At 44.0% G+C, this 13,907-nt stretch overlaps 1 protein-coding gene across 7 annotated transcripts in view; it reads right to left on the bottom strand.

The window, feature by feature from the left end:
* Positions 1 to 10,214, bottom strand: part of LOC119157168 (integrator complex subunit 6-like) — a 41,957-nt gene extending 31,743 nt beyond the window's left edge. For 3 of the 7 annotated variants that reach the window (XR_005107418.1, XM_037407736.1, XM_037407737.1), the window contains exons 1-2: positions 9,859 to 10,214; positions 9,691 to 9,768 (exon numbers count right to left, since the gene is read on the bottom strand). Coding sequence is in view for 4 of the 7 variants with exons in the window: in XM_037407736.1 (XP_037263633.1) it covers positions 9,691 to 9,768; positions 9,859 to 9,969 (189 nt within the window). In the remaining 3 variants the exon portion in view is untranslated. The remainder of the gene's footprint in view (positions 1 to 9,690; positions 9,769 to 9,858) is intronic. The other 4 variants (XR_005107416.1, XR_005107417.1, XM_037407733.1 and 1 more) reach the window with 2 other exon arrangements.
* Positions 10,215 to 13,907: the final 3,693 nt, after the last annotated feature.

Raw genomic sequence — 13,907 nt, 5'->3', positions numbered from 1 at the left:
GTTGGCGGAGTTGGTACCATAGTTGTAGTCAGTTTTGCATTTTTAGAGGAGGGTAAGTCACATCTTTCCTCTAGAGCTGGCCCGTTCAAAAATGACGATTCTGAGCTTCAGCTCTTTTGATTAAAGAGACACCCACTGCCTCACTCTACCCCACAGCATCCTGCATCCTTCTTCATGCTGGCCCAAGACAGTGCCCATGCGCGTCCCCAGAGCTTGCTGGCTGCCTGCCGCCCAGCAGGACCAGCCCTGCTCCAGCCCAGGCTGCTCACCACGTCCCCAGCCGGTGAGCAACACCATCACGACACTTGGCAGCAGCAAAGGGCACCAAGTGTTCTGGTTCAACAGATGTAGATTTTCCCACAAAGCAGTCTAACTTTTTTTTTTCACCCCTTCTCTTTTCTTTTTGTTAACAAAAACTTATTAGCTCTACCACTAACATGCTATGAAGACCAATACTAATGCATTATTCCCACTTACAAGCAAAGCATAGCAACACCAGCTTAACTACACTGTAGATCTTTGTTTTCGGTCAAATTAGTTGTTCAACAACATCCACCTTATGAAAATGTGTATTTTTTTAAATGCTATTTTACACTTCAAAGAGTTTAAAAACATCTATGAAAACACAAGCAAATCAACAATCATCTTCATCTTTAAAAAGCAAAATTAAGGTGTTCTGGAGTGTTGATTTTGTAGCCTAGGATAATTATTTAACACATCTAGTGATGCTTTTGCTGGAGAGTCTGCATAGGAGCCCAAGCAAAGACTCATAATAACAGGGTAAAATGTGAGATTGGCCCTTTAGTTGCAAAAAGGAAAAATATAGAGTAAGGGGGGGGAAAAAAGCTATTTAAAAGAAAATAAGGCTCTGGTTTACTCATCTGGTAGTAAGTAGTTCTCAAGTTTCAGAGATTCTTGTAAATGCCAGATCCTACATGAAAAGAAACCGTGTCTTTCAAATACTCTGCAGAGTGAATATATAGACCAATGCAAGTCTATGGGCACCTTACTAAAATCTTAACCCTACAACATGCTCCTTACAGCTGATGTCAATTAGTACACAACTACTTTCTGACTATTCTAAAATTAGCAAGAAAAATGCAAAGCAAAAGATTTCTTTAAATTAGTAGATTTCTTTAAATTAGTACTTGCTATACTTTTTTTGGAGGGGGCAGAAATGTAAGAGTTACATACTACGTGGTACACTAAGAATAAAGTTCAAGAAGGAAGAAAAAATGCCAAGACTCTACATTCACAAGAGTGAATTACTTAACAATCTGCATTTAAATTCAGAACAGCAGCAACTGTTCTTTCAATTGATTTTTTTTGTAGTCTACGTTATTAAATAAAATCAGGGATACAAGCATTCAAAATATAGCAAGCGAAGAAGAGAATCACTGAAGACTAGAGACATCCAGAATCTTCTCACAGGGCCCTTGGACTTGGCACTGCTCTTCCCTCCAAAAGCACTGATCTCCAGAAGACAAGTCACACAGTACAGAAATTACTTTCTCCCATTTAATTCCAACAGTCTGAAGTATGAAAACACTGTAGGAGACAGCACAAAGTTTTGTCCTTCCTTGTTCACAATAAGCTCAGAACACCACTCTTGCACCATTGCAGCAAATCAGGTATTTCTGGCAAGCTGTTTTGAAAAATACGCAAGTGTGAACATTGTAGAAGTGTCTGCAACCTTCAGCACCTTTTTCCATTGTTCCAGTGTGAGACAATCTGCACTTAATACGATGTTAGTTTTTCACAAAGCTTAAAAAGAATAAATGCCCATTTTCAAGATATCACAGAAATATTTTGGGCATATTTTTAGCTACACCACAAAACCAGGTTACAAGGCCTAGGCCTTCTGTAAATATCAACAAAAAAGAAGCCTTTAAAAAAAAAAAAAACCAACAAACATGTGAAACTCAAATAGTAAACGCACAAAAGGGGAGGAGGCAGCCAATAAAGATTATACATGACAGGAACCACCAACTTCACAAAGCACCTTTCTTCTTATGGAACATCTCACTACAAAAATACAACCAGGGAGGATCCAGCCCAACTGTTTAATTCCACATTTTAAGCTTCTATTTTTAAAATAAAAGCGACCTTTGCACTGAGGATGAGTTAAGCCTCTTAGTGCAAACATATCTACTTTTGTCTAGTTTATCCTGTAGTCTTAAGGGCTTACATCTTTGAATGTGTCCAAGATCAAATAAAGAACCAAATAAAAAGATGAAAAAAATAAAATGGCCACAACAAATGGCTATGAACAACAGATACTGGTTTCCATTCAAAGCCTCTGGCATCTCATCAATAGTACAAAGCAGCAACCCACTTCAGATGAAAAAGCAAGCTTTTAGTTTGTAGGTTCCTGTAGAAACAGAGCAAGTTAAAATATCTTCATTAAGAATTAGCCTAGCAACACAGACTCTCCCTTCCCATGAAGACAGGTTGCAGGTGAAAGCACAAGTTCAAGTATTTAACTAACTTCAAAAACCAATGATAAAAGTGACAGTCAACCAGAGTTCAGCTGATCACATTTATGATTAAGTTAATTTCTGAACTGCCCTTCCATTTAAAATAGATTCCTTTCAGAACCTTAATCACCTTTTTGCAATTTTTAAAGAGAAAGGTACATTACCATGTACAAAATCTCTCACTATAGCGCTTTCTCCTCATCACACCCCTGGCTGCAAAAGGCCATTTACTACAACTCACAAACAAAAGGCGGACAGCAAGCAGCAGTCACTCAGGACAGGGAGAAAGTAAGACTAGCATGCTTATGAATGTTTAAAAGCATTTTAACATGCTTTGCACTTACTCAATATGTTGTCTCTCAAGAAAGGCAACATGCTTTTTAAAGGATGCTCTCTATTGGAATTCTTTTAGTACCTTTATAAGCTAAAAGGAGCTACAATACTGTATTGCATGCTTGCTACAGGGATGCCAACCGATAATTCTCAAGTCTGTAGTAAAATAGGGGTTTTTTTTCAGATTACGAGACATGCGCTACAGTATATAAAATAAAACCTACCACATGCATCAACAAGAACCGTTTAACTATCTGGCCTTGCCTGTCCAACTCAAAAATAGATGCTTAATGGGAAAAAAAAAAATCTTTTTGCATGCATGCACACAGAGCACACACCATTCAAAAACTTAAGTGATAAGGCAGTTAAATAGAAAAGAGCACGTAAAATATGTTTGGTGGGGGATTCTTGAACAGTATTAAATGCATTTTATTTTGTCGTAAAAAAAGAACTAGACAATTAGGACTTGCATGAGTGCTTCTTAAACAATTAAGTGACTTCTGTTTCTTGTCTTAAATTCATTGTGTTTAGTAGAGGAAGAGCAATTGTTGGCTTTAACCTGCCAGTAGCTTATGCTGAAAGTCAGGCTTCCCAAAATGCACAAATTCCATGACAAAGCGCAAACCAAGCACAGTGGAAGATGTTACTGCAGGACTGGAGGAGAGGTGTGCTTAGTACTTACAGGCAATGGAAGCTGTTAAGTGTTCAGAAAAACAAAAACATTGCTATTACTGTCTCAAAATCTGTACAGTGGTAAAACAGTAATGGCTTGCTCCTTCTACTAAAGAAATACAGAACATAGCCTCCTGAATTAGTTATCAAGAATAGACACTGTGTATCCTATCTACACTTAAATCCACTTCTTCAGTACTATATGCTGCAGGGTTTTTTTAGTTTGTTTGGGGTGGGGGGGTGGGGGAGTGTCCTTCCAACAATGCTTGGCTAGTGGGTTCACTTAGTTTGTACACTATTTACAGCGTATCTGAAGAGAAAGACAGGCCTCTCCCATTTACCTCAGCTTTCTTTCCCTTTTGCACCTCTCTGATAACAGCTTCCCTCCTGCCCCTGCAGCTGTTATCTACCTCGCACCAAACAATTCTGCCTGCATAACTCACTACCAACTTGTAAACCTCCAACCGTATTTCCAGCTGTTCATACATCCTTTTCCACAGCGTAGGTCAGACCACCAAGTACTTGCATTTGCCAAAAGCCAGACCTTTTGCATATAAAACCGATGGGTTTTTTGGTGTCTCAAGGTTCCTGTAAAAGTTTAAATTACTCCTGGATTTGCTACAGGTTAGCTTAGGTATTCCTCCGGTTTTCTTCCTTGACAGAAGTTAGAACACACACAAATGCATTTCCTATCACCTCAGGCAGCCTACATGATCTCTGCCTCAAACTCAACAGGTTTCACAGTTGGGTTTCTCTTTCTCCCTGCAGCTCAGGGTCAGAAGCTCCAAACTAATTTCTGGAAGAAACAGACAAATAGATCTCACATCTCTGTTTTGCAGCACAGTCCATTCATTTGCCACCTCCCTTTGCAGAGTCAGTGGTAACTGGGTACATTCTACACCAGCACAGCTTCTATGTGAAAGCAGAATTAAACAATGCAGGCAAAAGCTTTTGTGCCACTAAAAAGAAAAAGGTAGTAGTCTCTCACCGAGTTTGACCTTATGGACTCCCAGTTTTGAAGCACTATTTTAGTACCATAAATGAACAGGTTATCCTCATATTAAGTACTCTTTGACAGATGCTTAAAAGAACCTTCTACAAATGCCTATTCCAGTGTCTAAAGTATCCCAATCCAACACCAAAATCAAACGTCATTGAGCTGCTACGCCTTATGAGAATTTTAGGAAAACAGAAGAGGTTGCTCAGAGCCCATCACAAAGGGCTGCTTCCACAAGACAGCTCTTTAGCACTGAAACATAGGTTCAGACTAGCAGGGAACAGCAACAGAACTGGAAGGCATCCTATCTATCAGCCCCAGCTTGCATTTCTCAAACAGTGAAGTGTTTCACACAAACTGTATTAAGTATTTTGAGCTACTTTTCAGACAGCTACGTACATATTTCTGCACTCAAATTCAGGGACCCTATTTTTATAGTGTAGTCACAAGTGACTCTTGAATTCAGTATAACACATCACAGAAAGAGGAAAAGACATGTCATTTCAGATTCAGCAGAGTAAGTTAAGTTCTTTAAGTCTGACTCGTGGTCAGATCATTTATGAAGATCATACTACAGAATCTCACAAAAACATAGAACAAAAGCCTTATTTCTGTGATCCTACCATAAATAATATTCCTCAAGCACTGAGGAAAGGCCATGTCACTGCCAACAGTCAGGTATCAGTCACAAGTGAACAGGGCAGTCCAGTTAATCAATAACTGCACACGAGACTACCATTGTTGCTTTTTCGCCTGGGCCTGAACTAGCCATTTGCAGCACAAATCCACAAGCAGACCACAAACTGGAGGATGTGAGGTTTAACAAAAATCAAGAAGTAAAAAAAAAAAAAAAAAAAGGCGCCAAACCTTGCTTTCCTTTTTAAAAAATCCTTTTAAGTAGAGATTTTTGGAATAAGCTCCATTTACAAAGAAATCTAGGTAGATCCTGCTGAAAGCTCACTCCGCCTTTTCTGCATCACTGGAAAACAGGAAAAGCTTGGGGCGAGGGGGCAGATGAGAAGACTCTTCTCTTCTCCCTGTATTTCTGCTGTAGCACCACAACTTCAGGGAAAAAAAGATAACATTAAATGCCTTAAGATTCTGTCCATTTATACTGTAGCATATGCTTCGGTGTAGAGAAACACGTATTTTTGATAAAGGGAAAAAAATGCAGCTAAGAATGCTAAAAGTTTACATGACTTCAAAAAAAGCAACTGGGTGAATACATAGAAGAAGCCACAGAAGGCCCTTACTGACATACCACCCCTCAGCAAGGGTCTCTGAACCACAAACTGTGGGAGCCTGGGAAAGTGCTCTGCAGAACTCTCAGTAATGCGCTTGGCCTGTTTTCACCCTCCTTCCTAGGCAGTCGGAATCAGCTATGTTTTACAGCAAGGGATGACAAGGGTGGGACCAGCACACAGGGCTTGGAGGTACCACAATACCAGGTCAAAGCACAGATGGGATGGAGCAAGCTCCGAGTTCTAGCAGTCCCTGTATGTGAAGTCTTCAAAACAAGGACATACCAGGTACCGTATTAATTGAATCAGATAATGCATTTATCTCAGCTAGAAGGCCAAGAATTTCAAATACTGTGCCAGACAGCAAGCAACCCATTTTTCTCACCCAAGAGAACTGGATACACACAGAATAGATTCCTTCAATACCTACATTTAAGCTCTAGTGCTTTAATTGTATTAGACACCTGCCACATGCTACTGGTTACAAAGGAGTTTTACTATAGGTATCATTAGCCTCCCAAGTGTGCCACATAACCAAAATCAGAACAGACTGGCTCACTTCATTGTTGCTAACATGCCACTAGCCTGTGACAGACTCACTTGACAGCATCGTATTACAATTTTAATCCAAACACAGTGGAAGAAAAACACACTATAAACATTAGGCTGAGCATTCCTCATGAGTTAACGTATTATTTTTCCTTCCTATTCCATAAAGTGAGAGTCTGACCCAACATTCAGCAGAAATTACATTATCTTTCCATTGACCTATACAGGATCACATCATTTGACAACTACAGATTTATATGTTTCATAACATGCTTTTAAAATATTAAATATTTGTCTCTTATCGGAGTGTATTTTGGAAGCAAATTAAGAGTTATAAATGGCTGCATCATAATTACTGTCACAAATCATTATCTATACATTACGTAACAACCAGGAGCAAAACAGCTGACAAGGTTCCAGAGGCATTTGCTGCGGGAGTGGAACCGAGATTCCTACCATCCCCATCTCCCTGTCCCCACCTCCCCAGGGCAGCACCCTGTCTCCTCTTTAGACACATGGCACCAGTTCCTTGCAGAGCCACACTACAAACTCAGAGACTAAATAGTCCCATTTTTAAAAAGCAGCACAAACAGAAAGCTATAGTTAATTAAAACACAAGCAACAGGTCTCCTAAATAATTTCAAACCCTCTATACTAAGGAGAGTTCCAAAAACATCACCTTGCATGTATTTTTAGGAAATCATTTGTGCAACAGCGGGATCCTTTCACTTAGCACAATACTACCATATGCATGTTGTTTTCTTGAGATATTCTTGCTCATCAAAAGTGCACCAGTGCTGTTAATTTAAAACACTTTAAGGCTACACGTAAACAAATTCTGAAACAAAAAAGAAATTCACTCGTCTCACAGTTACTCCTGATCCAAGCTGAAGTTCCCATAATACCTCTACCTCCCAGGAAGTCTCAACTCCATACAAGATTATTACCCTCAGTTGCTTCACTGGTAACCTAAAGAACTATCTGTGAGGTTATATAATTTAATTAGTGTAAATCATGAAGAAAAAAAGACATTAAAGCAGCCACTAACCAAAACCTTACTGCACTTACTTGGAAAGCAGATTTGCAAAACATTCACTTGTCAAGTTTCTTTTCTCCTTCTCTAAATCAATCAAGAGAGATTAAGTGTCTGACTATAGCAGCGTTAGCAAAGAAACTAAACTTTATTTATTTTACAAGCATCTTTTGTAAAACATACAGAATATAGCCTAGATCAGAAAGTTTTCCTGGCCTAACTGTGGTTGTTAGAAAACACACGAGGAGCATCAAAAATACCAGTAAAAGGTCTTGAGAACATGTGTTCAAACAGGGGAAGAAATCATGCTGTTGCTGTAAAGCTTTGTCTGCTCTAGTAAGAGACACGATGACAGCCTAACCACACTAGTTTAAGCCATGAAGTCTTTACATAATAGTTCAACTGGAGTTGTAATCATAATTATTATAAATTTATTTGTTGGAGCCGTAGCCTGTTCCTACACAAGTTACTAAGTTTTGAAAAAATATTTTAAGACTGTTTAAGGTCAGATTTAAAAAAATCGGTATGCTAAAGATCGAAAAATAAATTCATAAGAAATGATGCTAGCAAGTTACAAGAACTACAATACCTTTTTTTTTTTTTCCCCCCTTGACCATTTACTGTATGTTAAACAAGATTGAATACTTTGATGGGTATCACACAGTCCCATTTATTTCAATTACTATTTACTAAAACTGGGAACACAGTCAGATGCTCATTAGTACATTAGAACGTACACAGATGCTCATTAAACGTAAGGATCTTCCTCAGCAAATCTGAGTACGTATGTGGTAATAACCTGTAGCATTACCACACACACTGCCAGCAGAAGAGTTTGGGGTTTTTTTTATTAAATCACCAGTATGCTTGCTGTCACTGCAGTGGAAAGGTTTCCTTCTCAAATGTAATACAGGTATACTTGCAAAATACCCAACACAAAACTAGGAGAAAAACCCCTTACAAATGTACAGTTCACACTGGGATAACAAAGATTTGGGTTTTGCATCCAGCCAGAAACATGGATGGGGGAAAGGATGCGTGTATTATGTCTAAAAAACCTCTCTCCTAGGCAGACCTAGGCTTTTTGACAGACAGCAGGTTTCTGTAACTCAAGAAGGATGGTTTCAGCTCACAGAAGTAAGATTACTTCCACACCTTCTACCAAGGAAACAAAAGTTGCAGTAGCAAACAGTAAATACTGACTCACTAAATCACTCCTGTCACTTTGGAAAGCAGGCTGTACTTTTTAGCTCTATAAATATATTGCTGATGAAAGGAGCCAAGATTCATAGTTCCTGATAATTAAGTTTCCTCATTATCAAAGATGTCAATAGACAGCAGCAGTCAGCACGCTTACTTTTAAAAGTTCTTCTCTTCCATAAGTTTTAGCTGGGGGATCTACAGAGGGTTCTCTTTTCTTCTCTGGGATGACCAGCAAGGAATTTTTTTTACACAAAACTCTTCGGCCCTGGCAGTACGGGCACAAGGCCCGGCGGATACAACAACTACTGTCTTAGTCGTGGCAAACACAGCCCTAACCCAGGAGTGTTCAGGAAGGTTCTAAAGCTCCCACAGCGATGATGTTTCCTGTGGCACACTTTATTTGAATGTTTTAGATGAACGTTTCTACCAGCAAGTTGAAGGCTACGGTATAAGGGACACAGCGCCCCGATGTTTTTCTGCTCTTGGCATAACCTGTGGCGCAGTGGCCGTGACAAATGGCATGGGCCTGCCTGCCTCAGGGCCGAGGCGGGAGAAGCCAGCCCGGGCCCGCCGGGCCGCCACGGCCCCGCAGCGAGGTGCCCACCCGAGCCGCGGCCACGGGCCCCTCACGCCAAACCGGTGCAGGAGGGAGGGGGCAGCCCCAGCGTCGCCGCTTCTCCTCGCCGCGCACAGGCGGCAAACGGCGCCGGGCGCCTCCGTCCCGCGGGCGGAGCGGCGGGAGGTCCCGCGGATGTCAGGAGGGCGCTACCTCCCGCCGTGCCCCCGCAGCCCGGCCGGGACACCCCCACCCAACGGCTGCGAGAGGGCCGGGACCCGCGGCAGAGGCCCGAGGCGAGGCGCGGCCCCCGCCGGAGCCACCGCCTCACGGGAGGCGGTCGAGAAACGGCCGGGAAGGCGGAGCGGGGCCGGCCGCCCGCCTCCCTCGCCACGCCGGGGCGGTGAATCACGCTCCCGTCCGTCTCCTCCCCCCCCCTCCTCCATCTCAGCAGCGCCCTCAGCCTCTCTCCTCCATACAAAAGCAAAATGTCCGCCATCTTCACAGGCTGCTGCTGCCGCCGCCGGGCCGGACGGGGCTGCGCCGCGCCGCCGCCACGCCAAGGGCGGCCCCGCGGCGGGGCCGGGGCGGCCGCGGGGGTTCCGGGGTGGCCGCGGGGGGGTTATTACCTTGATGCAATAGGGCGGCTCGTCGAAGGTAACCAGCATGTACCTGTCGCCGCGGCTGGCCGGGTCCCGGGCCCGCAGCTGCGGAGAGAGCGGAGAGAAGCGGCGTGAGCGGGCGAAGGGGGCGACCGGGGCGGCGGCGGCGGCGGCCCCCCCCGGCCACGCACTCACCTTCATGAAGATCTCCACGGCGCCCTTGGCGATGTCCAGGTAGCTGGTGCCCAGATACGCCCGCTGGTTCATGGAGGCGGACGTGTCTATGAGGAAGAGGAGGATCGGCATGGTCCAGGCAGAGCCCCGGCCCGCCGGGCACCCCGCGGGGAGGAGGGAGGGGGGGGGAGCGGCTCACTCGCTCCCCCTGGCCGGCCGGCCGCCTGTCCGTCCGCCCGCCCTCCCCGGCTCGGCTCCGGCTGCGGCCGCTGCGGCTCGGTACTGAGCTGCCTGTGTTCGCCGAGACTCAACTTCTCTTCCCTGAGCTTCCACCAGCACCATGTGACCAGCGCGCACGCCATTGGCTGCCAATTATACCGACATTTGCATATTCATGGCGGAGCGGGGGAGCGGGGAGGCGGCGGGGTGACGAGGGACGCGGGAGGCGCCGCCACCGGACCCCTGCGCGCGCGCGCGCGCCGCACCTGTCACCCCGCCCCGCCCCTCTGCGGGGTTCCCCGCCCCTCGCCCCAGGGGCGCCCCGCCCCGCGGGCTGCCCACGGCGGTCGGCGGCACCGCCGCCTCCCCACAGACCCCCGCCCCCCGCCCGCCCAGGTGACCGGCCGGTCCCTGCGGCTGAGTCACCGCGCGGCCGCCCTCTGGCCGGGCCGATGCCTCACACCTGCCCGCCGCGGCCCGGCATCGCCGCCCGCACAGCCCTCGACGACCGGGGAGCCCTGCTGTGGCTGAGGGGAGCGGGCAGGAGCCGCAGGCTGGCCCTGGGGGAGCGAGCAACGCAGCTCGGCTAATCACCCGGTGATATAATCCCTCCGGTTCTGCTCTTTCAGAGGTTTCAGTTAAGCACTAAATCCTCAGCCCTCCACGTGAGGTAACGGCCATCTTCAGGGGCCGCAGCAGAGCGGCGTGTCACACACAGCACCTGCGGCAGGGCCGGGTGGCAACAAATTAACCGTGGCAACGCTTTTTGAAAAGACATAAAGCCCTGGGCAACTTCCTCCCGCTCAGGTGAACACGCACCAGAAAAATAAAAAAGTTTTAGCCTGAAAGAAGGGATCAAAGTGTCCTCAGGAAAAAAAATGGAGGCCTGAGCCTTGGAGCAGGCTGGGACGGGACAGGCCCCTGCCCTGCACAGGCCCGAGCAGCTACTAGTGACTGTAACTGGATAAGTGGAATGAGACTGAGGAAATATTTAGCACTATGCCTGCTCGTGAATGCTTGTTTGCTTCCAGGATCGAATCCAAAAAACACAAAAGCAGCGCTGTCAATATGAATCTTAGTTTAAAACAATAATTAAGAAACCGATAGTATTTTCCAACGCTTTTACGCTCCAGAGGCTTTTTCTGCTGATTTTGTTTGCCATTCGTTTGAACAACAAGCAAAGAGGCAGTTTCAGTTTTCACTCCCGTTTTTGTGAAGCGTTTGGACGATACTAGTGTTTCACAACACCACAGGTGAGTTCTAAAATCCCCATTACAAAGCATTACAAAATACGAATGTTTGTGAAGAGATCATTACCCATCTTGATCAAACTATCTGGAGATATAAATTCATTTAGTTCAGAGATGTAGTTGTCCCTTTTGTCACCGAAAAAAACCCAACATCTGAATCTAAGACAGTGACAAGTCTATATAGGTTTCAGAAATAAGTTTTCTTTTCAAAAATCATAACATCTGCAAATATTTTTCATCTAACATTATCAAATTATTTCATTTTAGTGAACCAAAAGTGGATAAATTAATAGCTGAAAAGCAGCTTATTTTGAAAACAGATAGTATCAAACTTGGAGGCTCCATTGTGTTACCCAGACCTCCCTTGGTTGTGTATGTGTGAGTGCAACTGTGATCAAGGTTTCTGAATTTTAACAATCATGTAAGAAATGCCAGGAGGGATAAACCGATACATATTTTTACGCAAGTGATTAGTGCACATGAATAGAGCCAGACTGAAAGAAATGAGATTTGAATCTCTATAGATAAGGCAAAAATGTAGATACCATATTTTTGTACAGATGCATGGTAGTCTGGAAAGACAACTCCTCAATAGGAATAGATTTGCTAAGGGGTGAATGGAAACTAAACTATTGGTAGAAGATGCCAGCTAATACCGCTAGGTCCCAGCACCGAGAACTTGATGAGGCCACCTATGCATTTCTCTCGCATCAGCCAGCTGAGATCAGAGACTAACTTCTGACTCCAGCTGACCTCAGCCAATTCAAACTGGCAACCTAGAGGCCCTGCATCGTACAGTGTTCTCAAGTCAGACTATATGAAATGCTAAGCAATTAGAAGTTCATACCCTCACCCTTTTTTTTTTTTTTTTTTTTTTTATTTCAGACTGCCAGATACCTAAAAGCCGCTTCTCTCGCATTCAAGCATAGTGTTTAAAGGTCAAGATGAAACTCTCTTGTTTCCCATTTCAGAGGCTGACCTTTCCAAGGGCAGCAGCAGGCAAGGTTTACATACTCTCCCCCTTTCTCTGCTGAAGATTTTGGCTTTTGAAGCCTGTTCCTGCTGGACACCACAAGAGCTGAAATCTAGCAATTTTCTGGATACAATGCAAGACATTTTTTTAGTTTAATGAGACTCTTTTTATTCCTGAAAGTAACAGACACCATGGTTGCTAATGTGTATGAATGCAGCTAGAGTGAGTGGTTCTTTGCTGTTCCACCATACAATTGGTGTTTGCAGTGCTGGCTACCTGGCAGCCTATGGCAGCAGACATTTGTTACATCTATAAAATTCAATTTTTTCTTGGGTTTTAATTGAAATTATGCTCATCTACATTTCTTCAAGTGCAATAGTTAAAGGAATTGTTTCTATGGGGAAATTAATCTGAACAACTACTGCAGATTAAGCTCTCCTATAATTAAATATTTTGAAATAGGTCCTGCGTAGATATTCTATCCCACAGCAAAAAGGAACATAATTCAGGAAAAATAATTTCAATTTCCAACCAAACAGATCAGTGATATTTTTCCGTGTTCTGCTGATAAGTTATTATTTTCCTGTTTCTTGTCCTAACACAGCTCAACATCTGAGCTGTTCCTCTAAAAGGATTTTAGTTCTGACAGTCTGTCTTTCTTAACACTTTTATATTGCTTCATCTGGTTTTGGTTGGGTTGTTTGGTTTTTTTTCATCACCTAGCTACTTTCTGACCTGAACAAGTAATGTGTCTCTGAGACACTAGCCATGCTCCTTTAGGCACTGAAGGAGGTCAGCTTTGGCACCGATTAGCCATCTGAATTTGGGGCACACTTGATACCTTAGTCAGAAATTATCTACTCAAAATCTGGATCAACAGCTAAACCCTTCAAACCTCCCTCTGCTTCTGTGGCTCCCTATCTTGGTCTTGTAATACAGCTGTTCTGATTACTTTCCTGTTTGATTTAAAAGGCTTCAAGCCAGAGCAAAAATGGTCACTGCTAAATTACTATAAAAATACTGATTAATCCATCCCGTGAGCTGGGAGGTATTATCCCTATCATACAAAAAAGGGCCTGCCACCAGAGCGAAGGAATTTGCTTGGCACCACACAAGATACAATCTTCAGTAACACAGTGAGAGTTCAGAAGTGTTTAGCTCTTTGCCAGCCACAGATCTATACTGTCCCTTTCTGAAAGATAAAATCCCCTGTTTACATGAGTAATTTGCGTACAGCTGAACTCCAGTATGAAAGATATGAAATTGTGCTAAATAATATCTCCTTCTCAGCTCCAGTAACTATATGGCGGAGTGAGAAAACGGAGTTAGATTCAAGATGGCAGAAGCTGAGCAAATTCAAGCCCTGGATAGTGTGCTCTATCAGGGCTAAATATTCTCACTCGTCAGCAGTTAGCTGCTCTTAAGCCAGACACTAGGAAAAGCCAGGCTGCTTCTGCCAATGTGTCACACAGCCCCCTCTGAAAAAAGCAAGCCAGTATTTTCCAGGATATAGCTCAGAAGCACCTTTCCTCCCCCACCACTAATTTGTAACCACACTACAAAATTCCACAAAATTGTAACTCATCCCCTTAAAGATTTCTGCCCCTTTCACTTGCCCCATCTCCTTC

This window comes from Falco rusticolus, chromosome 14 (assembly GCF_015220075.1).
Source record: "Falco rusticolus isolate bFalRus1 chromosome 14, bFalRus1.pri, whole genome shotgun sequence".
Taxonomy (NCBI): domain Eukaryota; kingdom Metazoa; phylum Chordata; class Aves; order Falconiformes; family Falconidae; genus Falco; species Falco rusticolus.
This window is presented reverse-complemented; position numbering and strand designations above follow the sequence as displayed.